This window comes from Sus scrofa, chromosome 6, assembly GCF_054392235.1.
Source record: "Sus scrofa isolate SSC_HxYL_T2T_F1_AM1 chromosome 6, Sscrofa_HxYL_maternal_Yorkshire_Landrace_v2.0, whole genome shotgun sequence".
NCBI lineage: Eukaryota > Metazoa > Chordata > Mammalia > Artiodactyla > Suidae > Sus > Sus scrofa.
This window is the reverse complement of record NC_139388.1, coordinates 81,397,006-81,420,676: the sequence shown is the minus strand read 5'-3', so window position 1 is coordinate 81,420,676 and position 23,671 is coordinate 81,397,006. Positions and strand designations below refer to the sequence as shown.

Sequence of the window (23,671 nt, the reverse complement as noted above, 5' to 3'; positions counted from 1 at the left end):
TTTCAGCTGAGCTCAGCCCAATTGCAGAATCACCAGCACATAAATGATTATTGTGTTAAGCTATAGAGTTGGGGGCTGTTTATTACACAGCAGTAGATAGCGGATACATCCCCCATGTCCCATCCTTCATTGTTGTGCATTGCTTGGGTGAGTGGAGCACTACCTGCCAGACACTCCTGGCCAGTCCTTTCTCTTGGGGCCAGAGAAAGCCTGAAGACGGAGAGATGTCCTGTTGGAGGCACAACGGCCTGTTGGTACGGGGGGCTGTTCACCTGAGCTGCAGGCAACTTCCAGGGATGGGCAGAGCACACATAGCACCTGCTACAGCACCTGGCTCTGAAGGTGATCAGGGGGCCGCCCTGCGAATTCAGGACGGCGACCCTTCAGAGTACAGCTCTGCGGTTCTACACGATGCAACACGGTAAATGCTGCCTTCCCTCCCTCCCTCTCCCTCCCTTCCTTCTTTCCTCCCTTCCTCCCTTCCTTCCTCCTTTCCTTCTGCATCCAATGAACTTGGCATCCAGCTCCCCTGCAATATTAACCGCTCCCCGCCACCCCACCAACACACACACATGGCAAAGAGGAGTTGTAGGAAAGCGGAAAGAACACAGCATCGAGGTTCAGATGGGTCTGAGATGGGACCCAGCTCTGCTGCTTTTACAACTGCGACTTTCTGTCTGGCTGAGCCTCGGTTTCCTCGCCCGAAGATGGTACATGCCCCTGGCAGACCTGGCTGAAGGGGAAACGTTTTAGTGTGAGTAGCACATCCCCAGCAAGAGGAGCCTGCGCTAGACTTGACCCGGTCCTGGGCTGAGCGACCGACTGGATAGGACAGGAAGGAAGCGGGCCCTCTGCCGCGCTTTCCTCTTGTAAGATGTGCAGCCTGCTTTTCCGAGGTGATGGAGCATCTCCTTCTTAAATGAGGAGCTCGAGTGATTAGGCTGTTCTGTGCGGCCTGGCTTGCGTCCCATTTTCGACTCTTTCATTTGTGAAGCCCGTTAGGAGGAGGCAGTGTTTTTTTTTTTTTTTTTTTTTTTTAATTAAATTGGAAAAGTTCTTCAGGAATCTTTGAAATGTTCAGAGTGGTGGCTTTTGGAAATAAAAGGGAAGATAAAGGAAGCTGTCCCCGTCCATGGGTCACACAGGAATTGTGTGGCCCCAAACATCGTTTGAAATGACGACCGTCTGCCGTTATCCAGGGACCGGCTTTGTTGCAGAGAATCCTAGGGTTTGTTATAAGGGGTGTGCCCCCCGAGTGTTCTCTGGAGGGCACTTCCAAGGAGCTGTGCGTTTTATAACCATTAGCGTTTCACTTGTCAAATCAGGGATGTCATAAAACCAGGCTCCGATGCTTCACAGAGAATGTTATGTGAGGACGATTTGATAAAGTTAAAAGTGTTCTACAAATGTAAGGTATTATTAGCCATGGCTGTGATGCCCCGAGAGGGAGAGTGATTTTCCCAAGGTCACAGAGCAAGGTGATGGAGGAGCCAGAAAAAGAAATGGACCCTCGTCTTCATCTGGACGGTTGAGACCTTGACTCGTTTTACTGACGTTATACCCGAAGCACCAAGAACAAGGCCCAATGTACAGCACGTGCATCCTGGGGGCTGGTCAATGAGCAAATGAATGAAGGAACCAAGGAGGATCTAACGGGCCTGGGAGCATGAAGGGCCACGAGGACCCAGCCCTGCAGGCCCTTCAAACCCCATCTCAGGCATCCTGGCTTGGCTCTTTTGTCTGCGTCTCCCTCTGTCCTCCTACCTGCAGAGCACCCCTCCCCCTCCCTTGGGCCCACCGGTGGGAGGCTGTGATGTCATCCCACTGCTTCAGCCCTGCCCGCATCCTCGCCCTTGGCCATGAGTCTGCAGTTTCTCCCATTAAAAGGGAGAGGATATGTTCTAGCCTCTGACTTTGAGCGGGGGGATATGACTTGTTTTGGTCAATAGAATGAGGTGGACATGGCAGTGAGCCCACTTCTCAGCAGGGGCCTCTTTTTTCCAATCAATTTTATTGACGTGTACTTACAATACTTCTTTATTTGTATTTTTTAGGGCTGCCTCTGCAGCATATGGAGGTTCCCAAGCTAGGGGTCAAATTGGAGCTGCAGCTGCTGGCCTACGCCACAGCCACTGCAATGTGGGAACTGAGCCACATCTGTGACCTACACCACGGCTCACAGCAACACCGGATCCTTAACCCACTGAACAAGCCTAAGGATCAAACCCACATCCTCATGGATATTAGTCAGGTTCTTAACCCACTGAGCCACAATGGGAACTCCTACAATATTGTGTCAATTCCTGAGGTACAGCAAAGTGATTCAGTTATATATATAATATATATTCTTTTTCATATCCTTTTCCATTATGGTTTGTCAAAGGATATTGAATATAGTTCCCTCTGTTTTATAGTAGGACCATGTTGTCTATCTATCTTACATAGAATAGTTTGCATTGCTAATATCAAAACTCCCAATCCATCCCTCCACCACCAACCCCCAACCCCACCCCCTGTTTGGCAACCGCAAGTCTGTTCTCTAGGTCTGTGAGCCTGTTTCTGTTTCAGAGATAAGTTCATTTGTGTCATATTTTAGATTCCACATATAAGTGGTATCATATGGTATGTCTGTCTCTTTCTAGCTTACTTCAGTTAATATGATAATCTCTAGGTCCACCCATGTTGCTATAAATGGCTTTATTTCATTATTTTTTAAGGCTGAGTAGTATTCCATTGCATTTTTATGTACACCACATACATTTTTTTAGTTTAATTTTTATTTTATGTTGAAGTGTATTTTGATATACAATGTTGTGTTAGTTTCAGGGGCACGGCAAAGTGATTCGGTTATACAGATACACATACCTACTCGTTTTCAGATTCTTTTCCCTTATAGGCTATTACAGAATACTGAGTAGAGTTCCTTGTGTTACAGAGTGGTTCCTTGTTGATTATCTATTTTATATATGGTACTATGTGTATATTAGTCCCCAACCCCTAATTTATCCCTCCCTCCTCTTTTCCGCTTCGGTAACCTTAAATTTGTTTTCAAAGTCTGTGAGTATGTTTCTGGTCTGCAACTAAGTTCATTTGTATCCTTTTTAAAGATTCTACATATAAGTGATACATAATATTTGACTTTCTCTGTCTGACTTCTCTTGGCATGATAATCTCTAGGTCCATCCGTGTTGCTGCAAATGGCATTATTTCATTCTTTTTTTATGGTTGAGTGCCATGCCATTGTATATAGGTACCACATCTTCTTTATCATTCCCCTGTTGGTGGACAGTTAGGTTGTTTCCATGCCTCAGCTAATAGGAATAGTCAGAACAGGTCTTGAGAGGCCTTGCATGGTTCTGCTTACCCCCTTGGTCCTCTGCCACAGTCTCAAGAAGAACACACGTGTCCCTAGGAGGGGGATGAGAGGCACGGAGAGCAGAACTGCCCTGGTTGAGCTGCCCCAGTGCAGCCCAGCCCATTGCAGAGCTCCAGCCAACCTGCGGTGAGGGAGCTTCATCAGTATTTTCTGTTAGATTTCTCTGAGGGCTGGTGCTTGCTTGTTCCACAGCATAAATCAGGCCACAGTTACCTAAGACATCACCTAAATCTCCAGATCTTCTCCAGCCTGCATCAATATTTACCTCCCCTTGGAAGCCTGCCCTGAACCCCCCAACTTTCCCATCATCAGCACATGAGTTCATTCATTCCCTCCCATGTACACTTGAACAACATAGGACTGAACTGCATGGGTCATTTCTCTTTGAAGATTTTTTTTTTCTTTTTTTTTTTTTTTTTTTTTTTTTTTTTTTTTTTTGTCTTTTGTCTTTTTTTTGTTGTTGTTTTGTTGTTGTTGTTGTTGTTGCTATTTCTTGGGCCGCTCCCACGGCATATGGAGGTTCCCAGGCTAGGGGTTGAATCGGAGCTGTAGCCACCGGCCTACGCCAGAGCCACAGCAACGCGGGATCCGAGCCGCGTCTGCAACCTACACCACAGCTCACGGCAACGCCGGATCGTTAACCCACTGAGCAAGGGCAGGGACCGAACCCGCAACCTCATGGTTCCTAGTCGGATTCGTTAACCACTGCGCCACGACGGGAACTCCAAGATTTTTTTTTTCAATAAATACTGCAGTACTACACTATCTAAGACTGGTTGAATCTGCAGATATGGAACCATGAACCACTGCAGAACCCATCAGAGGGCTGACTATAAAGTTGTAGGAAAATTTTCAACTGCCCTGGGTGGGAGTTGACACCCCTAGTCCCCGTGTTGTTCAAGAGTCAAGTGTAAATGCTTACTCTGTGTCAAGCCCCATGGCAGAGCCAGGAGTAATAAAGAGATATAACACAGTCCCCCAAGGACCTGTATTCTAGTGGGGGAGACGCATGCCAACAAATGTCATTGCTATTACTCTAATTATTAATGTTCCCGATATATTAGCTGTTATTTGTTGAACATTTCCTGGACGAAGTACTTTGTATACATGACTTCCTGTAATCAGCACAATAATTCCAGGCAAATATTTTATACTCATCTTACAGCTGAAGATCCTGAAGCTCAGAGAAGCTGACTTACTTGCCCATCAGTAGAGGAGCAGGGATTCCGATTGGAGTCAGCCTGACTCCAGAGCGTGGATAGTGCTCTGGGGAAGAATGTGGTCCCGGTGTGTCCAGGTGGTGGTCAGGAGGGTGCAATTGGCTTTTCTGAGGCTGGTTCTGAAAGATGCACAAATATAGAGCCAGGCAGAGAAGAAGAGGTCTCGCGATGGGAGGCTCTGCAAGTGAAAAGCCTGGAGGTGTGAGACAAAGTGGTCCAGGGCTTGGAGCTGAGGGAGTGCAGGTGCAGTGGGGATGGGAAGAGCCACGTGCAGCTATTACCTGGGGAGCTTGTCAGAACTTCCTTGGACAAAACTATCATTTGAAAAGATACACCTCCCCTATGTTCATAGCAGCACTATTCACAATAGCCAACACATGGAAACAACCTAAATGTCCATCAAAAGTTGAATGGATAAAGAAGATGTGGTACCTATATACATTGGAATATTACTCAGCCATGAAGAAGAATGAAATAATGCCATTTACTGCTGCATGGATGGACCAAGAGATGATCATACTAAGTAAGTCAGAAAGAGAAAGACAAATACCATATGATATCACTTATATGTGGAATCTAAAAAATGACACAAATGAACTTATCTATGAAACAGACTCTCAGACATACAGAACAGATTTGTGGTTGCCGAGGGGAAAGGGGGTGGAGAAGGGAAGGATTGGGGGTTTGAGATGGGCAGATGCAAGCTATCAGAAATAGAAGGGATGAACAACCAAATCCTACTGTAGAGCACAGGGAACTATATTCAATATCCTACAATAAACCATAATGGAAAAGAAATGAAAAAGAATATACATGGATGCCACTAGAGATTATCCTGCTAAGTGAAGGCAGCCAGAAAGAGAACGCCAAATACCACACGATGACACTTATATGTGGGATCTAAAATACGGCACAGATGAACTGATCTACAAAACAAAGACAGACTCACAGACCTAGAGAACAGACTTGTGGTTGCCAAGGGGGAAGGGGGAGGGAGTGGGATGGATGGGGAATTTTGGGTTGTAGGTGCAAACTTGTTACATTTAGGATGGATACACAACAATGTCCAACTCTACAACACAGGAAAGCATATCCAATCTACTGGGCTAGACCATGATAGAAAATAATATAAAAAAAGAATGCATATATAGGTATAACTGAGTCACTTTGCTGCACAGCAGAAATGGGCACAAATTGTAAATCACCTATACTTTAATTAAAAAATAATAATTTAAAAAAAGAACATATGTACATATAGCTAAACCTCTTGGCTGTACAGCAGAAGCTAACACAACATTGCAAATCAATTGTCCTTTCATTTTTTTAAAAAAGGTAGCTTCCTGGGCCCCTCTCCAGGATGGCTTGAGGTGGAGACCCGGCACCTGCAGTTCTGGTTATGCTCCCCCTTGGGAGAATCTGATGGTTCCTCCAATTTGAAAACCTCTGCCTGGCTGAAGCCTTTCTGCTCCCCCCCATGTCAGCCCTCTCTTCCTCTTCTGACCTCTCATGAGTCCTTGTCACCCTCCCTGGCTTGGCACGGATCTGCTCTCTGATGGTGCCTTTTCCCTATAGCCAGGCCATGCGTCCTTGAAGGCAGCCTGAGAGAATGGCCCTTTTTTGCAACCCCAAAGTATTGGTATCCAGAATGGGTGGCCTGCCAGATTTGTCAATGGCTCACAGCAGTGATAGAGTTAGAAACCGTGATTTGGAAGCTCCTTGCGAGAGGCCTAGATCCTGTATAAGCATCGTCACAACATCATTGAAAATGCACTGTAATCACGGAGCACATCCCTCCCCCTTGCTTCATGAAGGGCATTTTATCCCTGACTTCATTCCATCCCTGCAGCACACCTTGCTGTGCGCCAGTCTCCCCATCTGTGAAATGGGGGTGGTAAGGTCTTGCCAAGCTTCTCAGATGAAGCTGGTGAACCGAAGATCAGGGCCCCTTAGCTTCTTTTACCTTCCTCTTTGATGGGGGCTCTTGGAGCAAGCGACATTCTGAGAAGCCTTCAGGGTCAGGCGCAGTCAGCCTCAAAACACCCCCAGCTGGGTCAGTGGGTAGCAGGCAGGACACAGCAGAAACGAATCTGACTAGTAACCATGAAGTTGTGGGTTCGATCCTGGCCTTGCTCAGTGGGTTAAGGATCCGGCGTTGCCATGAGCTGTGGTGCAGGTTGCAGATTCAGCTTGGATCTGGCATTGCTGTGGCTGTGGCTGGCAGCTGTACCTCCGACTGGACCCCTAACCTGGGAACCTCCATATGCTGTGGGTGTGGCCCTAAAAATAAAGGAATTTAAAAAAAAGCAGCCTGGGGATCTTGAAAAGCCCCTTCCAGCTTCCTGCCTTTGTTTCCAAACCTGAGATAAAGACAAGGATGACTCGATCTTCCGTGTTGCCCTTGCCATGTGCGGGGGCAATGTTCACCCCCGCCCCAGGTGCACTTAGCAATTGGAGAAGAGGCGTCTACACTCTCTGCCCTTCCCCTGCTCCACCCAGGTCCCCGCTCTGGTCAGCTCCATGTGGGGACACCACGAGGACTGAGCTGGCAACTGCCAAGGGCATCACCCCCAGCTTCCTGGTCCACCTGAGGTCCTTGCTGAATGTTAGATTGCTTTGAGGTAACGCAGTGAAAACCCTTCCAACAACAAGGCACTCATGTTTATAGGCAAGGTGCTAACAGGGGACAAGCCATTAGTGTAGAGGTGTTATGTCAGTACCTCTGCACGGGCCAGGCAGACAAGAGTTCTCCCATATTCTCTGCAAAGTTCAGGGCAGAGGCAGAGTGCCATGGTTTTCCTGCCACGGTTTGCAGATCTCTGTTTGCTGAGCTTCTTTGCAGACTTGGACTCAGTCTATCTCTTGCCATAATAAGGTCTCAGCTTCTCCTGGGAAACTGGGCTGCAGGCTCTCTGTCTTCCCTGGCTTGGTTATTAGGCCAAACCTGGGCCTGAGCTGCTGGGTTCTTCCTGTCAAGATCAGACTCACCCATCACCCCATGACAAAGGCAACCTCCCCCAACTCCGTATTCTCCTTCTGGGCTTTATCTTTCTCTATGGAATGTATTTTTCCCCCTTCTTCTTCTTCTTCTTTTCTTTTAGGACTGCACCCACAGCACATAGAAGTTCCCAGGCTAAGGATCGAATCAGAGCTGCAGCTGCCAGCCTGCACCACAGCCACAGCAACACCAGATCCGAGATGGCCTGTACTGCAGCTCAAGGCAAGGCCTGATCCTTTAACCCACTGAGCCAGGCCAGGGATTGAAACTGTGTTCTCATGGATACTAATCAGATCCTTAACCCACTAAGCCACAATGGGAACTCTGGGAATGTATTTTCTAAGGTATATTTTACTTAGTTACTCTGTTTATTGTCTGCCTCTGATGCTGGAATGTCAGGTTCACAAGGATAGGGATTTTGGTCTGTTCTGCTCACTGCTACATCCCCAGAATCTAGAATAGTGCCTGGCATGTCATAGCTTCTCAGTGAATATTCAGTGTATTGATATGGCTCTGCATCACTGCAATGAATCGGCGTGTCTTTGATAAAAAAAGAAAGTTTGATTCTTGTGCCTACTAGCCTAAGATACCCTGGAAGATGGCTTCCGCTTATTAAGCTGGAGAATTGGAGGCATTTGTGCATATGTGCAGTTGTCAAACTGCCATTCAGGGTAGACGCAAAGGCGGGTGGCATGGCTGTCTCAGGACGACAGGACCTTTTCATCAACTGCACCTTGAAAATGATGTTTATTTGGCCAGAAGTGACCTTTGATCACCCCAGGGAGGAGCAGTGTTTCTGGCCACCAGATAGGAAGCTTGAAAAGGCAGTGCCATCTCAGAGCCCAATTTCCTTCTCATTCGACCCATTTCCTCGGCAGCCAATTAGACCCTCTTCCCTCTCACCCAGAGCTCCTCTGAGCCTCTTCATCGGCCAGCTTCCCCGGGGTGATTTGAGAAGGCATTCTTCCTGCCGACCAGGAGGAAGGGCAGCCAGGACACCAGGGCAGCTGCCTCCATGTGGTCTCAGGCTGATGCTCCAGGATCTCCTTCGGCAGAGGAATAAAGCAGCAAATGGGTGATGCTGTGTCCCAGAGCTAACTCCAAAGTCTTCTGGTCCATTCTCTGCCCCCCTCTCTCCCTTGCCCACACAGTTGCAGGGCTTTCAGAGAAAACAGCTCTCCAGACAACCCTTAATGAAATGGCCACCACAGAACCAGGAGGTGGGGCGTCTCCAAATGAGGCTTGCAGATCCCTGCTCTCAGGATCATCCAAGGGGGTGCAAATGTGCAGAGTCCCAGGCTTCCTCCCCAGACCCACTGGATCCTGATTCCCAGAGTGGGTGACCCGGAATCTGCATTGTAATACCTCCCTGTGGCCCGTAGGGGGTTCTATAGTTCATCAGGAGGACGCCCAGGACACAGCATTGCCCTGGCTATTTGATTTACGACAGTGGAAGGAGACTGAGCAAAATCAGCAGCGGGAAAAGAGCTTGGGGAAGGGGATTCCAGAGGAAATGAGATGCAAGCTTCCTAGAGCCTCTCCCTGCAGTCACAGAGGGCACACGAACTCCCCCCACAAGGAGATGCAAGAACACCCATGAAATGCTGATTCCCAGGTTAGTTGCTCGGAGACTGGGTGCCCAGGGATTTTTACCGGGGGCTCGTCGCGCAGATACCTTCTGCCTGGCACGTTGCAGCATTCCAGCCTCCCAGAAGAAAAGCAGGTATTCAGCCTAAAGCACACTGTTGGCACAAGCCGGTCAGGCCATGCGAGCTGCTCATATCAGCTGGGGCGGCGGCAACCTTCCCTCAACCCAAGTTCCCGAGGGGCCAGCCCAGGGCCACACCCGCAAGCAGGCCTTTCAAAGGACAGCAGTCCCAGGCCAGCTGTGCTGACGCTTACCTGCACCACCTCCTTCCCTCCAGGGGATCCCAAGTTCACTGGTCTGGTGGATAAACCTGGGTTGAGCCATGGCATTTCTGGTTCCCATGTGATTCATGGGCTTCAGGGTCTGTGGGGATCGGAGGGAAAAGAACTTCATACTCAGCTCTGCAATCAATGGTGCTAATAATGGTCTGAGCGAGGGACAGTGCCAGTCGGGGAGCTTGGCAGGTGGGGTCGGTGTCCCTTGGAAAACCCCACATCAGCCTCCTTGCGAGTGGGGGTGGCGAGCGTGGCGGGGGCTGCTTTATGGCAAGGCTGGGCAAGGCAGTCCTGGGCAGGTGTGTTAGGAGACGTGTCTTTCTGAGTGATCCAAACACAGGCAGGGACAAGGGTCAGGCTCTTGAGGCAGCCAACGTTAGGTCTGAACCTCCTCTGAGCCCTGAATGAGCTGTGTGTCATTGGGCTGTTTCCTGGCCTCTCTGAGCCTCAGCTCCCTCATCAGAACCGAGACAATAATGACCCCCGCCCCAGAGGACCGAACGGGTTAACTTGGGTTAATTGCTTAGAAACATCTAGCACATAATATGTGCTCTGTGAACGCTACTTTTTCCCTCTCCTTGTGGAAAAAAGCTCAGAGACTGGAAGAAGCTTTTTTTTTTTTTTTTTTTTTTTTTAACTTTTAATTGAACTGTAACATACACAGAAGAGTGGATACATCTTTTTTGTTTGTTTTTTAATTTAAAATTTATTTCAACTCCTCTGGGGCTGGCAGTGTTATAAAACCTTAAAATAAACCCAAACATCTTGCTTTTATCGTTTTTCTTTTTTAGAGAGCTCAACAAATTATTTTGAAATAATTTAAGATCCACGGGAAGCGGCAAAAATAGTACAGGGCTCCCACGTTCGCTTTGCTCAGCTCTTCCCGATGCCACAGCTTACATAACCACAGAGCATGCTCAAGCCAGGGAGCTGACGCGGGCACAGTACCATCCACCAAACTAGATAGTGCGCCCACCTTCCTGGACCATTCCATGGGCTTTGGCACCCTGAACCCGCCCTGAAACCAGTGCCCAGATTAAGACCCAGAACAGGAGCGGCCCCCAAAACGTGTCCCCCAGCACCTCCCCGCCCCCACCAGCCACCTCCTCACTCTCCTCCAGGGTAACCACGGCGAGGCCTGGTGGCTAACGGTGCAGACTTGCTCTGTGTGCCTTTGGCCTTGATGGGCCTGGCATCACACAGTCCATGTCTCTTGGTGTTCGGTGTCTTCTGGTCACCTTCATACCCAGGGGGGCTCCATCCACTCTGTGGCCTGTGTTGTAGCTGGCTTGTTCTCACTGCTGTGTAGACAGATTTTTATCAAGGCAACAGCCCTGTGCGAGCTGGACAGAGCCCCCAACCCCTGTCCCCAGGGAGGCCCTTTGCTGCCCGGCTCCAGGCCTCTCAGTCTGAGGGGGGCTGTTTTGGGCTGAGTGGTGCCCCCCCTTAAACGCATATGTTAACATCCTAACCCCCTGTACCTCAGACTGGGACAGTATTGCAGACAGTCTTTAAAGAGGCAATTAAATTACAGTGAGGTCGTGGGGGTGGGCCCAGGGCAACGTGACTGATCATCTTATAAGAAGAGGTTGGGGGAGTTGGCATTGTGACTCAGGGTAACCAACCCGACTAGAATCCACGAGGACTAGTAAACATATGGCCTTTAACATCTCCAGGGCAGGAGTTCCCAGTGTGGCTCAGGGTAACAAACCTGACTAGGATCCATGAGGATGTAGGTTTGATCCCTGGCCGGACTCTGTGGGTTAAAGGATCTGGCTGCAGTGTAGGTGGCATTTGCAGCTCAGATCCTGCCTTGCTGTGGCTGTGGTGTAGGTTGGCTGGCTGCCGTAGCGCTGATTCAACCCCTAGCCTGGGCACTTCCATATGCTGCAGGTGAGGCCTGAAAAAGCAAAAAAAAAAGATGAGATAAGGACACACGCAGGGAGGGGTGAGCAAGAGAAGGTGGCCGTCTGCAAGCCAAGGAGCGAGGCCTCAGAAGGACCAGGCCTGCCGAGGTTTGCACTTCTCACCTCCAGAAACGAGGAAATAAGTTTCTGGTTGTTTAAGCCCCTCAGTCTGATGCCTGGTCACAGCAGCCACTCCCACCCCCACCCCCACAGCAGTATAGACGTCTCCTGGTTGGTCTTCTCCCCCCAAGTCGCTGGGCCGAGGAGCTGTCTCCTCGGGGATGTGGGCTCCCTGCTATCCCCAGGCCGGGTACCAGTTTTGCCCAGCAAGTGGTTTTTTTTTATTGGGAGTTTCAGCTCAGCACAGAGGCTGAAGGGGTGGGAGTTGCTCAAATATTCCAGGGACCCCACGTAGGGGGCAGGGATGGCCTGTTCAGGCCTCCGCAGGGGCCCCAGAGCTGGTCCCTCATTTCCTCCCCATCACGCTCCTTCCTCTGTCTTCTGGTGCCACCTGCTCCTGGTTCAGGCCTGGTCGTGACCCTCAGGTCACATCCCTCTCCCGAGTAGAGCACAGTCCTGGCATGTGGGCTCCCCAGGACACCAGGGAGAGTGGGCAGCTCGGGCCCTCTGTGTGGCTCCTCTGGCCACATGCCTCTCTGGGCCTCCCCTTTCTCCTATGGGGTTGGTTGGGTCTGGGGTCGGGGAGCTGGCTCAGCTGTAGGAGGAAGGTGTGGAAGGACCCTGGCAACATAGGTGGGACCCCGCACGCGGCAGCAGAAGGAACGTGGGGAGCAGATGGTACAAGAGGCTTCAGGAGGAGTTCCTCCACGTTGCACCCCCTTGCCAGCCGGCCAGCGGGAGGTGGAAGAGAGCCTCAAGACAGGGCAAGTTTGAGGCCAGGGTCTTCAGAGGGAAGGTGGCTGATGAGCACGGTGGGTCCCAGGCCCCTCCTGATTTTGAGCGGATTTTGTGGGAGGCAGAGTGAGTGGGGGTGGGGGGGCAACTGGACAGAGGCGGGGAGGAAGTGGGAGGCCCAGGGCTGGGGCTGGGGGCTAGACCAGCCGAAGCAAAGCATTTGTTGATGATGTTAGAAATAAGGCTGGCGATGATGGATAGGGAGGGGCCAGTGCTGTGAGAGCAGGGCTCTCTCCCATCTCTCGCTTGATCAGGACAGCTTGCTTTTAGTCTTTTTCACAAAGGGTGTCCCTGGTGTATCAGCCAGCTCTTGCTGTGTAACAAACCACCCAAATTTCAGTGGCATTTAACACAAAGCCTTTGCTTCTTCCTAGGGTCCACTGGGCTGCAGCTGATCTGGGCTAGCCCTGCTGGCCTTGGTTTCAAGCCGAGGCGGGGGCCTGGGTCTGCTCCATGCATCTCTCATCTTTTTTGGATCTCAGTTACCCAAAACGTGTTCTCCTGTTGATTGCAAGTATGGCAGGGAGGAGGCTTCATGGCCAAGCATATTCGAAGCCCTTGCTCCTGGAGCATCTACTAACATCCCATTGGCCAAAGCAGGCCACGTGGCCATGTCCAACATCAAAGGGGCATGGAAGGGGAAGTACACATCTTCCTGGAGGTGGTGAGAGGGAAGACAATATTTGCTGTGTAATAAGCCTTTGCACAAAAGGATATTTTTAAGCCTTTGCACAAAAGGATATTTTTCCCTTTAAAAAATATTCCAAAACCCTTGGTTGGGATGATCGCATTCAGCAGATCTCCTTGGAGCATCTCTTTGGGGTCTTACTCTGAACCTGGACTCTCTGACGACCTTGTAGCTGACGTCCATTGACACATCCCGCTCTTCCTGGGGCTCCCAGCTCTCACTGCTTCCCCCTGCTGGCAGCAGAAGGCATTGATCAAGCCTGACTTGGACCTGACAATGGACCTCACGAATATCGGCAAGGAGCTGTTAGGAGAGAGAGCTTTAAAAAACAAAAAAAAGCCACCCACACTCAAATGCTGATTCTGCCACATAGTGGCTACATGATCTTGAGAAAGTAACCTCCTTTAAGCCTCAGGCTCACTGCATATAACATGGGCACCATGCTAGAAGTTTTCTCTTGGAGTTCTTACGAGGATGAAGTGAGCAGAAGAAAGTAAGCCCCTCTGTTGGAGTCCAGTAAGAGCTGTTCCTGGGCCAGGGGCTTTGTAGGTATGAGGAGATAGCAGTTAGCGGCTCACATCAGGACCACCATGCCTTGAAGCCCAGGCAAGGATACACATCTGTGATACTAGCATTCAGCTCCGAAGCAAACTTGCTCTCAGGGGCTGCCTGCATCACTTCCCATCCCCGGAACCCAGAGCCCTGACCCCGGAGCAGCCCCAGATGCCTTTCCTTGGATTCTGGCCACTTATCCAGGAACAGAACCATGAATGTCCTGTCCACTTTCAGAGCTGCCCCTGTCTGTAAGCATGGTCCATCTGGTCCCAGCTTAGGAAGAGAAAAGCTGCCCAGAGGCCTCCTGGCATGCCCCTGGGTGCTGTGGGCAACGTGGCCCGCATGCTGAAGTGGGCAGCGAGTCCATGTGCCGGGCCGGTGCGGCTCAAGCCTGCTGGCGCACTGCAGTAAAACCGCCTTCGACTTAATATATGCTAATTAGATTTTAATGGGATTCAGATTTCCAACAGTAGTGCCGTGTTAGCCATGGCAAGTTATAATCATATCTAATTGGTAATTCTAACATAACAAATTTCTTGGATAAATTATTCTTAGTTAATAGTCCCCCAGGAACAACCTCAAAGCACACACACACAGACACACATACACACATTCACTCATATATATATATATGTATATTTTAGGAGAAATGGAGAAAAAAGAACAAGATGGACTCGGGATCACAGTGAAGTGAAGTTGTTATTTCAAACCCGGCTTCTTGCAGGACCTTAGCCGGAGCCTCCGACAAAAGTCCTTGGGATCGTTAGAACCCAGAACAGGGTCCAGAGCTCCTGAAGCCTGGGCGTGGTGCTGCGGCTGTGGGGGGTGTCTGCCATTGTCTTTGAAGGTGGGGAACCCGAGACTGCTCCCATCCTGGGACGTGGCAGCAGATAGGGCCACCAGGCTCCGGCCTCAGTCCCTACTCGGGACTGTCCCCATCTGTCCAGGAGGCCACCCTGGCTGCCAAAGGTCTTTCCCTTCTGCATGAGATGGGTCTGCCCTGGGATTCTTCCCTGGTACAGATGCCCATGCCCACAGAGAGGTGAAAGGGGCACCCGTTTGCTGGGTTAATATATTCTTTACCAGGCACTGCATGCAATTCCAGAAAAAGGAGGGGAGTTAGTCAATCCAGCTTCCGGAATTCAAGTGGCCACTAAGCTGCTCTAACCCAGGGCAAGCTGCTCAAGGCCTGTTTCCCAGCTGTAATATGGGGTGAGACTCAACATGCTTTTTTCTTTTTCTTTTTTTGGCTGTGACCATGGAATGTAGAAGTTCCCAGGCCAGGGATTGAATTTGCGCCACAGCATTGACCTGAGCCACAGCAGTAACAACGCTGGATCCTTAACCCCCTGAGCCATCAGGGAACTCCTCAATAACCTTTTCGCTTTAGTTGGAAGGAAGAGGTCTTTTCTCCAGAGCTGGGGCATGGGGCAGACCTCATGAAACACCCAGAGGGTCTGGAGGGCAGGCCTGCCCCTTTCCTTTCTCCCTTTTCTGTTGGTCACCCTCTGGCCCCCGAGGCCGCCACTGGCCATTGGAGAGTGTGGCTTTCCTCATGCACAGAGGGTGGGGGGGGGTTGCAGTGGCTGCATCCTCCCACTTGGTGGAAGGCAGGGAGAGGGGAGAGGAAAGAGGTGTGCAAGGAGGATGGGATTTCTAGCTGAGTCACTGCTTAGCCACAGCTGCGTGATTCTGGGCAAGTCCCTCTCCCCTTTGAGGCTCCCTTCCTGTTTCCAGTTTTTTTTTTTTTCTTTTTACAGCCACGGCTGCGGCATATGGAAGTTCCAGGATGGAGGTTGAATTGGAGCTACAGCGGCCAGCCTACACCGCAGCCACAGCAATGCAGGATCCAAGCTGCATCTGGGACCTACACTGCAGCTTGTGGCAACGCTGGATCCTTAACCCACTAGCAAGGCCAGGGATTGAACCCGCATCCTCATGGACCCTATGTCAGGTTCTTAACCCACTGAGCCACAACAGGAACTCCTTGTTCCATTTATCAAGCGGGTATGAGGGTTCCTGTCTTATACGACTGTGGTGTGGACCAACGGCCCCAACCTTGTAAAGAATCCGAGTTGGTCAATGCCGGTGTCTCTCCCCTTTGTTCTCTTCCTTCTTCTCCATTCCGCTCCCCTTATGCCAGCATGATTTAAAGCCATGGAATGACCTTGGCCAGAGGGACCATGTGACCTCTTTTATCTAGCGCTAAAGGATGGAGATTAATGTTAGCATCTTGTGCCAGGTGAGTAATAATGACAGGTAATATTTATTGAGCACATACTATATGCCAGACATTTTTCTAAGTACTCTACACCTGCTCTCTCATTCATCCTTAAGAGGTGAATATGGTTTTTATCCTCATTCTAGAGACAGATAGGCCACCCAAACACAGAGAGCTTATACAAATAGACAGAGGTCGCACAGCTTGTCACCAGCTAAGTCAGAATTTGAATCCAGAAGAGTCTGGCTCCAGAGCTCACCTCCTTAACCTCCGTGTGGTGTTGCCTCTTGGACTGAACAGCTGGAGACCATTAGAATATTTAGGAAAACCATCTGCCTTGGGGGAGCTTCTAGGGAGAAGGGAGGAAAAGGGACTGAATTCACTGAATTTCTGTCTGCACCTGACCCAGTGCTGGGCTTCTCTCCTATGGAGGCACAATTACTTGGTGCATCGAGCCTAGGTCCAGATCTCAGCTCCAGGACTGATTTGCTGTGTGACATTCAGCAAGGTGCATAACCTCTCTGAGCCTATTTCCTTATTTGTAAAATGGATCTAATGCTTTGTGTACAGAAAGGTGGTTGTGAAGATCAAACGGGAGGATGCATGTGCTTAGCGCAGCCCTTAGCACCTAGAGACGATCTGGACCAGAGTAAATTCCGAAATACAGGATGTTGATATTTATGCAGATGCTTGTATATGGAGATATTGCTCTTTAATTTGTTACACAGCCTGTAAGCTGTGTCGTTATCCCCATTTTAGAGTTGAAAAAACTGAGCCCGGCTGGGGGAAGCCCCTTGCCCAAGATCTCGCAGTAGTCATGTGATAAAGCAGCCCGTTGAGCCCTCAGAGACTTTCAACCCCAAAGCCTTTCAACACACTGGCTGTCACTGGGGAAGGACTGCCCTATAGTCAGAGAAGGAAGGTCTCTGGGGGAGGTCGAGTTTGAGAAGGTGGGTGCGGGGTGTCCTTTAAGAAAGGGCTCCTCCAAAATGGTTTTGTCCATGGCCCTGGAAGCTCCAGGATCAATGGAATAAGAGGTGGGAGGGAATGGGTAGGGGTCTGGGGGTGGGGGGACCTGCAGCTGCTGGGGCAGGAGGAGAGGGGAACGGGGAGGTGGGGAAGCAGGCAGTTGCCAAGGTCAGGTGCAGCTGGCAGCCCAGGGCTCCGCTGTGTGTGCTGACATTTAGGCCTGTCGCCCACGATTGGGCCCATTTGGAAAAAATGCATGTATTTTGCACATCTATTTCCTTCCACCCATCACTCAGGGCTGTCTTCCCCCGAGGAGACCAAGGGCGTAAGAGCTGACATAACGGCTTAAGTGCTTTTTGGAAAACTCCCCAGCTCCGGGCTGATCTGCGGCTCGACCTCCCTGGCTGGGCCGTAGGGCTTGTCTCTCTGGCTCCAGCTCAGGCTCCGTCTCTCTGTGAGTCTGTGTCTCTCTGTCTCTCCTCTATCTCTTGTCTCATTTCTCCACTCCCTTCTCTTCACCCCATTTTTCTTCACCCCATTCAGTCCAGATCTTGGTCTCTGTCTCATGGAACCCAACTGGCCTGGAGAGTTCTCTTCTAGAAACCCCTCACCCAGGGTCCCCCTTCTCTGTCCCTTCATCCCTATATCCAAATCCATCCAAGGAGCCTCCTGTCTCTCCAGGGTGTCTGGTCCCCGGGTAAGCCTAACCCCCAGAGCCCAGAACAGCCCTCCTGGGCTGGCCACCCCTTTTCTCTCCCTTCTTCCCCCCACCTCTCCAGGCCACCCACAATCTCAGTGCCCCTCTGGCTCCTTCCAGAATGCATACCCCCCATGCATCTTTTCTTCTCATCCCTCCAGACCAGCACCCTCTCACTTCCATTTTCATCAGGAGCCAGGGCTCTGGGGAGAGTCTACCCTGACCCCGGCCTCCCCACTCCTGCCTGGAAACTGACGGGTGGGCAGGCATCCAGGTTTGAGGGTCCCCGGGAGCTGTGAGCTCCCCTGCAGGGCCAGAGCCCTAGGGCCCTGGCTTTTGGTTTTGTTTTCTCTGCTCTGTGTTCACGTGTGCATTCCATGAAACCTACAGCCTCTCTGGGGTCAGGACATCAACTCTGAAAACCCTGGGTCTTGGTCCTGGTGGGGCACCTGGGGCCTCATGGTTCACAGCTCCAGGTCTCCCCTCAGACTAGGTGGCTGAGACCCCGGGTGAAGATGGCTGCTGGCATCGCAGTTGCCCACAAGGTGGGCAGGACCCCAGATCTGCTCCTGCTGCGCCAAGAGCCCAGCCAGGGTAGAAGTGGGAAGGAGGGAGTTCCCGCTGTGGCTCAGCAGTAATGAACCTAACTAGTACCATGAGGACAAGGGTTCCATCCCTGGCCTTGCTCTGTGGGTTAAGGATCCCACATTGCTGTGAGCTGCGGTGTAGGTCACAGACGGTCTTGGATCTGGTGTTGCTGTGGCTGTGGTGTAGACCAGCAGTTACAGCTCCGATTTGACCCCTAGCCTGGGAACTTCCATGTGCCATGGGTACAGTCCTAAAAAAGGCAAAAGAAAAAAAAAAGAAAAAGCAAAAAAGCAGGAGGGATGGACATCTCCTGTCCCAGGTGGGTCGGGGCGGAAGAGCCACGTGAATCCTGTCAGGGGTGCTATGGGGCCCAGCAGCGGGTTCCCCAAGGCAGGAGAAGACGGGGACCCATGACCTCTCTCCTCTCATAGGTTCACGGGCAAAGGGACCTCCAGCAGAGCCAGTGTCGAACCTCCTCCCTGGAAGGGGCAGAGAGTGTCATGTGCCTCCCCCACATCCTGAGTCATGGGGGGACCCCAGCTGTGCAGGGCTCAGAAGCCCAGGCTGGGGAATGTGGCCCTGTCTTGGGGCCGCCACACGCAAGACTGCCGGGTGGCAGCTGCTGGCCCTTCTGTTGAAAAGCTCAACTCTGAGGGCTATGAGGACCAGGAGGAGAACAACGGATGCCCAGGCTGGTATGCCGGGAGTGGGGGTGGCTCACTGGGGCTCAGTAGGGGGCTCTGGACAGACCACCATCCAGACCTACCGACTTGGGCCAAGCTGCGAAGGTGGCAGAATTGGCTTTGATGCCCCCTCCTTGCCTTCAGGGCCTGAGCTGTGAAGTCACCACCTCCTGGAAGCTGCCCCGGATCTCTCCAACCCTCCATCTCTCTGTGACCCTATTGTACTCTTTGTGTTTTTATTCCAGTACTCATTACATGGAATTTCAGCTCTTCCTTTCCTTGATTCTGTCATTCCAGATGGACTTGGTGGACAGTAGAAGGATCTGCCCAACTCGTCTTGGTGTTTCCCCGGCCTGGCATGGAGCTGGACCAGGGCGATGCTCAGAGCCTGTCAAGTGAGTGAGTAAAAGCAAGTGGGGGAATATACAAAGGATCTGTCTCACTCTCGGGCTGGGCTCGGGGGTCACCCGGCCCTCCTTCCATTCCTGCAGTTCTAGATTGAATGAACCTCTCTTTCCAGCCTGCCTAGGGCTCAGCATCCTCATCTTCGTAGCCCAAAGCAGACGTCTGCCCCATCCCCCGTGACCCTCCAGCTTCTCAGCTGGCTCCCTCCAGGCGTGTCCTCTGCCACTTTATGTGGTTCATCCGCTTGCTGCTGAGATATTAATGCACTTCAGGGGTCAGTGGAGCCCAACGACCGTGGTGTTAATAGGGCAAAGCAATTCCAATTTCATGCCTACATGGGCTTCCCTCTATGAAGGCAAAAAGAGGGAACAAATCTTTTTTTTCATTCCTTCCAGAAAAAAGGCAAAGGCATTGTGTAACACTGGCTTGGGCAGGATGGCTGGCAGGCAGCAGGAGGGATGGGCTGTTCATGTGAGACCCACTGGGGCTTTGGGGAAGAAAGAAGTAGGTTGAGGACACAGGTGGTGCTACATGGTTGTTGCTGCTGACCTGACCTGGATGTTTACACTGATGGATAGGAGGGACCTTTCAACCCTTGAAAATCATCTCCTTTATTGTTTCTATGAACCTACAAAGTGCAGGCACACACATATGTATCAAATGAATGGATCACTTATTTGTTACATTTTTAAAACAGAAATGGGCTTGAGGAGACATTTGGACTTCCCAGTTGAAATTGAGAGTATGTGCCATGGCGGACAGGAAACCAAGATTCTAGAACATCAAGTTTAGAATGTGGGGCTACTGTAGATTATAAACATGGCTCTAATTCTGCCTTCTGGCCTGTTCTGCACATTATGTAATAGGACTTTGCAGCTCTTCTCATCCAGAAGTGGAATTGATTTCTCTACTCCTTGAATCTGGGTTGGTCTTGCATGTGTTGGCCAAGAAAAAGTGACAGAAGTGACAGAGGGCAAGTTCCCCTAAGCCATGAGAGGCCTGTGTGTTCCAGCTCTCTCTCCTGCTCCTCTTCCTTCACTGGGCTAGCCTGCTAGAGGGTGAGAGGCTATCTGGGGCACAGCTGAGTCATCCTGGCAAAGGGAACCCTAGACCAGGCAGCCCCCAGCAGACCCACCAGCAGACCACAGATGAGAGAGAGAGAGTCCAGCTTCCAAGGGTCAAACCTGGCCGAGATCGGCAGTTGACCTCAGCCTAATGAGAAATAATAAATAGCTGCTGTTTTGAGCCACTACATTTTGGGGATGTTCATTACACAGCATTGTTGGGACAAAAGCTGACTGATACAAGAGCCATATGACATGTTCCTACTTAAGCTACAGCACTTACAGCCTTGTTTGACCCAATTGGTGGTTAATAAATGTTTGTTGAGTGAACTAAAGAGCTTTTGGAAGCGCTGATAGGATTACTCATCCTTTCCCCAAAGATATACTAAACTGTCCTTCTGCTAAGCCTTTGCTCATGCTGTTCTGTTTATCTAGAACATTTTCCTCCATTTTCTGCCTCATCAATCTCTGTTTTTCCTTCAAAGTTCTGCTCATATGTCATCTTGTCTCTTTGGTGTCCTCTGATCCACCCCTTGTATCCCAGCTGAATGCATGTCTCCTACCTCAATGGTCCAGAGCCCTGGGAAGGTACTTAATACTCATCACAGTTTGAGTTACTGGGTTAGTTGGGTAAATGTTCTCCCTTCATTGGACTGTGAGCTCTTTCCAGGTGGAGTGCCTGTCTTACTCATCTCTGCAGCCCCGGTGCCCATAGCACATCCTTGGGAGGCTGCTAATTCTTTCATTCATGTGTTCATTCAGTCAATAAATACTTATTGCACACCTGCCATGTGTCAGGCTCTGGTCTAAACACTGAGGACATGAAAGTGAATGACACAGATGTTATCCCCACACTTCTAGGCTGATATTCTGACCAAGGGTAAGGGAAAGACTCTCAGCCGATCAATCAATATGAAAAGCATCATAGAGCGATATGTGCTGTGCAGAGAATGAAATTAAGGATGACATGATGGAGAGAGAGATGGTGGTCAGGTAGGTCTCTCGGGGGAGGTAGTAGTTAAGCTGCACTAAATGGAAGCCAGCTCTGCCAAGGTCAAGGCCAAGGTCAACGGGAAGAGAATTCTGGGCAGAGGGGACAGGTAGAGCAAAGGCCCTGAGGCAGGAATGGGCTTGAAGAATTTGAGGAATGGAAAGATAAGTGTGAACAAAGCAAAGTCGAAGAGAGAGAGAGAAAGAGAGAGAATGAGGCAGAGATCATGCAACGGGACCAAGGTAGCATGCAGGCCTGCATCCCGTGTGGCTTGTAAAGAGTGTGGATTTATTACCTGTGTGATGGTGTTTTGGTCCATTTTTGTTGCTAAAACAAACTATCACAGATCAGGAGGCTTATAAACAACAGAAATTTATTTCTCCCCATGCTGGAGTTCGGGCATCTGCAAGCAGGGTGCCAGCATGGTCTGGATCCGGTGAAGGCCATCTTCCATTTGGCAGGCTGCTGACTTCCCATGGCAGAAGGGACAAGGGGCTTCTCTGGGGTCTCTTTTATAAGAACGCTAATCCTATTCAGGGGGCTGCACCCTCAGGACCTAATCACCTCCCAAAGGTCTCACCTCCTCATACCATCACATAATAATAATTACTATTACTTTGTCTTTTGAGGGCCATGCCCACAGCACATGGAACTTCCTTGGCTAGAGGTCTAATTGGAGCTGCAGCTGCTGGCCTACACCACGGTCACAACAACGTGGGATCCAAGCCGTATCTGCAACTTACACCACAGCTCACGTGGTGGGTTAAGGATCAATGCCAGATCCTTAACCCACTTAGCAAGGATAGGGATCAAACCCACATCCTCACGGATACTAGCTGGTTTCATAGCCCACTGAGCCACAGTAGGAACTACCCCAAAGAAATTTTTATTGTGTTAATCCAGTAAAACCCTGGGGTTAATGTGTTACTGCAGCCTAGCCTAGCCTCTACAGACTAACGCAATCTTCCGTGAGTTCTCTTTGGTGACTCTCAGGTCTTGGCCACAGCTCAGAGAGGCCAGCCTCCCCCCTCAGTCCTTCTCTCCAATAGCTGAATGGTGTGAGGAATCTTCTAGTAGTTGCATAGAAAGTTCTGGAACCTCTACTACTGACTTACATGTGATTTTTTTTTTTTTTTGGTCTTTTTGCCTTTTCTTGGGCCGCTTCCATGGCATATGAAGGTTCCCAGGCTATGGGTCGAATTGGAGCTATAGCTGCCAGCCTACGCCACAGCCACAGCAACACAGGATCCGAGCCACGTCTGCAACTTACACCACAGCTCACGGCAATGCTGGATCCTTAACCCACTGAGCAAGGCCAGGGATCGAAGCCACAACCTCATGGTTCCTAGTCAATTCGTTAACCACTGAGCCACGATGGGAATTCCAACATGTGATCTTGATTAATGTTGACCTTGGCCATGTGACTTGCGTTGGCTAAAGGGTGTTCAAAGACATGATAGGCAGAGGCTTTAACAGTGCTTGTGTGATTTGGATTTATTTCCTTAAGCTTTGATGATTCACGCTAGGAGGATCAAATGTCAGCTAACCACTGCCCCTTTGCCCTCGGCCCCAGAACAAAGAGTCATGGAGGAGATCAGCCTGCCCACAGCCTAAAGTTCAGCCCAGACCAGTCTGTTGGGCTGCCCAGACCAACTCTAGACTAGATCATCTGAACCACTGCATCCTGAACCTCGACACAGACATAATAGCAATGCTTGCTGTGGCATATGCCACTGCTATTTGGGTTGGCTTGTTATGCAGCATTATTGTGTCAAGAGCTGACTATTATACTTAGTCTTGCGGGAACTTGGATTTTCCGAGTAGAGTCTCTGGTTACTTCCCACATCTGGACTCAATTGAGACAAGGATCCACCCCTCATCCGGGGAAGAGCATGCCCTCCGTGTCCTCTGTTACCACCCTCAGTGCCTGTCCCAAGGCTGTGTGCCACTGAGGGTGGCGGAGGGGGGGGGTGTTATGCCAGTTGCTGCTATAGAACAAAAACAAAATATAGAGCCACACACTGAGATGGGGAAAAGTGGTCTGTTTTAATTAAACCCGTCGAAGAAGCCAAGACATGGACAGAAAGAGACTAAGAACAAGACTGGAAATAGTTTAGAAAAGAAATGAAAACCGATCGCAGAGGTGTCAGTGCCGGAGGGAGTGGGGGGAGCGGGCTGAGCCTTCACGTCAGCTCCAGGACCACTGTCAGGGCGAGCACCACGGTGAGCCGGACGCCAGCAGGGCCCGATGTGGAACCTGCGTAGGGAGCAGCATCAGAGCCTGTGCCCCCCTGACCCACGTTCTGATGGCACGGCTGGCTGTGGAGCCTGGGGAACACGGAGCTTCAAAGGGGCTGGGCCACGAGTCTGGACTTCAGTGTTAGGATGCTCTGGGTTCAAATCCCACCTGAGTATGCATGATCCCTCCCCTGTCCCCCGTCTGCTGGCAGAGGTCAGGCTCCCTGGTGGCCATC

At 50.6% G+C, this 23,671-nt stretch overlaps 1 protein-coding gene and 1 long non-coding RNA gene across 2 annotated transcripts in view; one reads left to right on the top strand and one right to left on the bottom strand.

Moving 5' to 3' along the window:
• Nucleotides 1-19,133, top strand: part of LOC146402583 (uncharacterized) — a 59,978-nt gene extending 40,845 nt beyond the window's left edge. Inside the window, exon 3 of the long non-coding RNA XR_014807159.1 lies at nucleotides 19,035-19,133. This is a non-coding gene — a long non-coding RNA (uncharacterized LOC146402583). The remainder of the gene's footprint in view (nucleotides 1-19,034) is intronic.
• Nucleotides 19,134-23,224: 4,091 nt separating this feature from the next.
• IGSF21 (immunoglobin superfamily member 21) overlaps nucleotides 23,225-23,671 on the bottom strand; it is a 258,202-nt gene continuing 257,755 nt past the window's right edge. Inside the window, exon 10 of the mRNA XM_021095457.2 lies at nucleotides 23,225-23,454. Coding sequence (XP_020951116.1) covers nucleotides 23,381-23,454 — 74 coding nt within the window. The 3' untranslated portion in view covers nucleotides 23,225-23,380. The remainder of the gene's footprint in view (nucleotides 23,455-23,671) is intronic.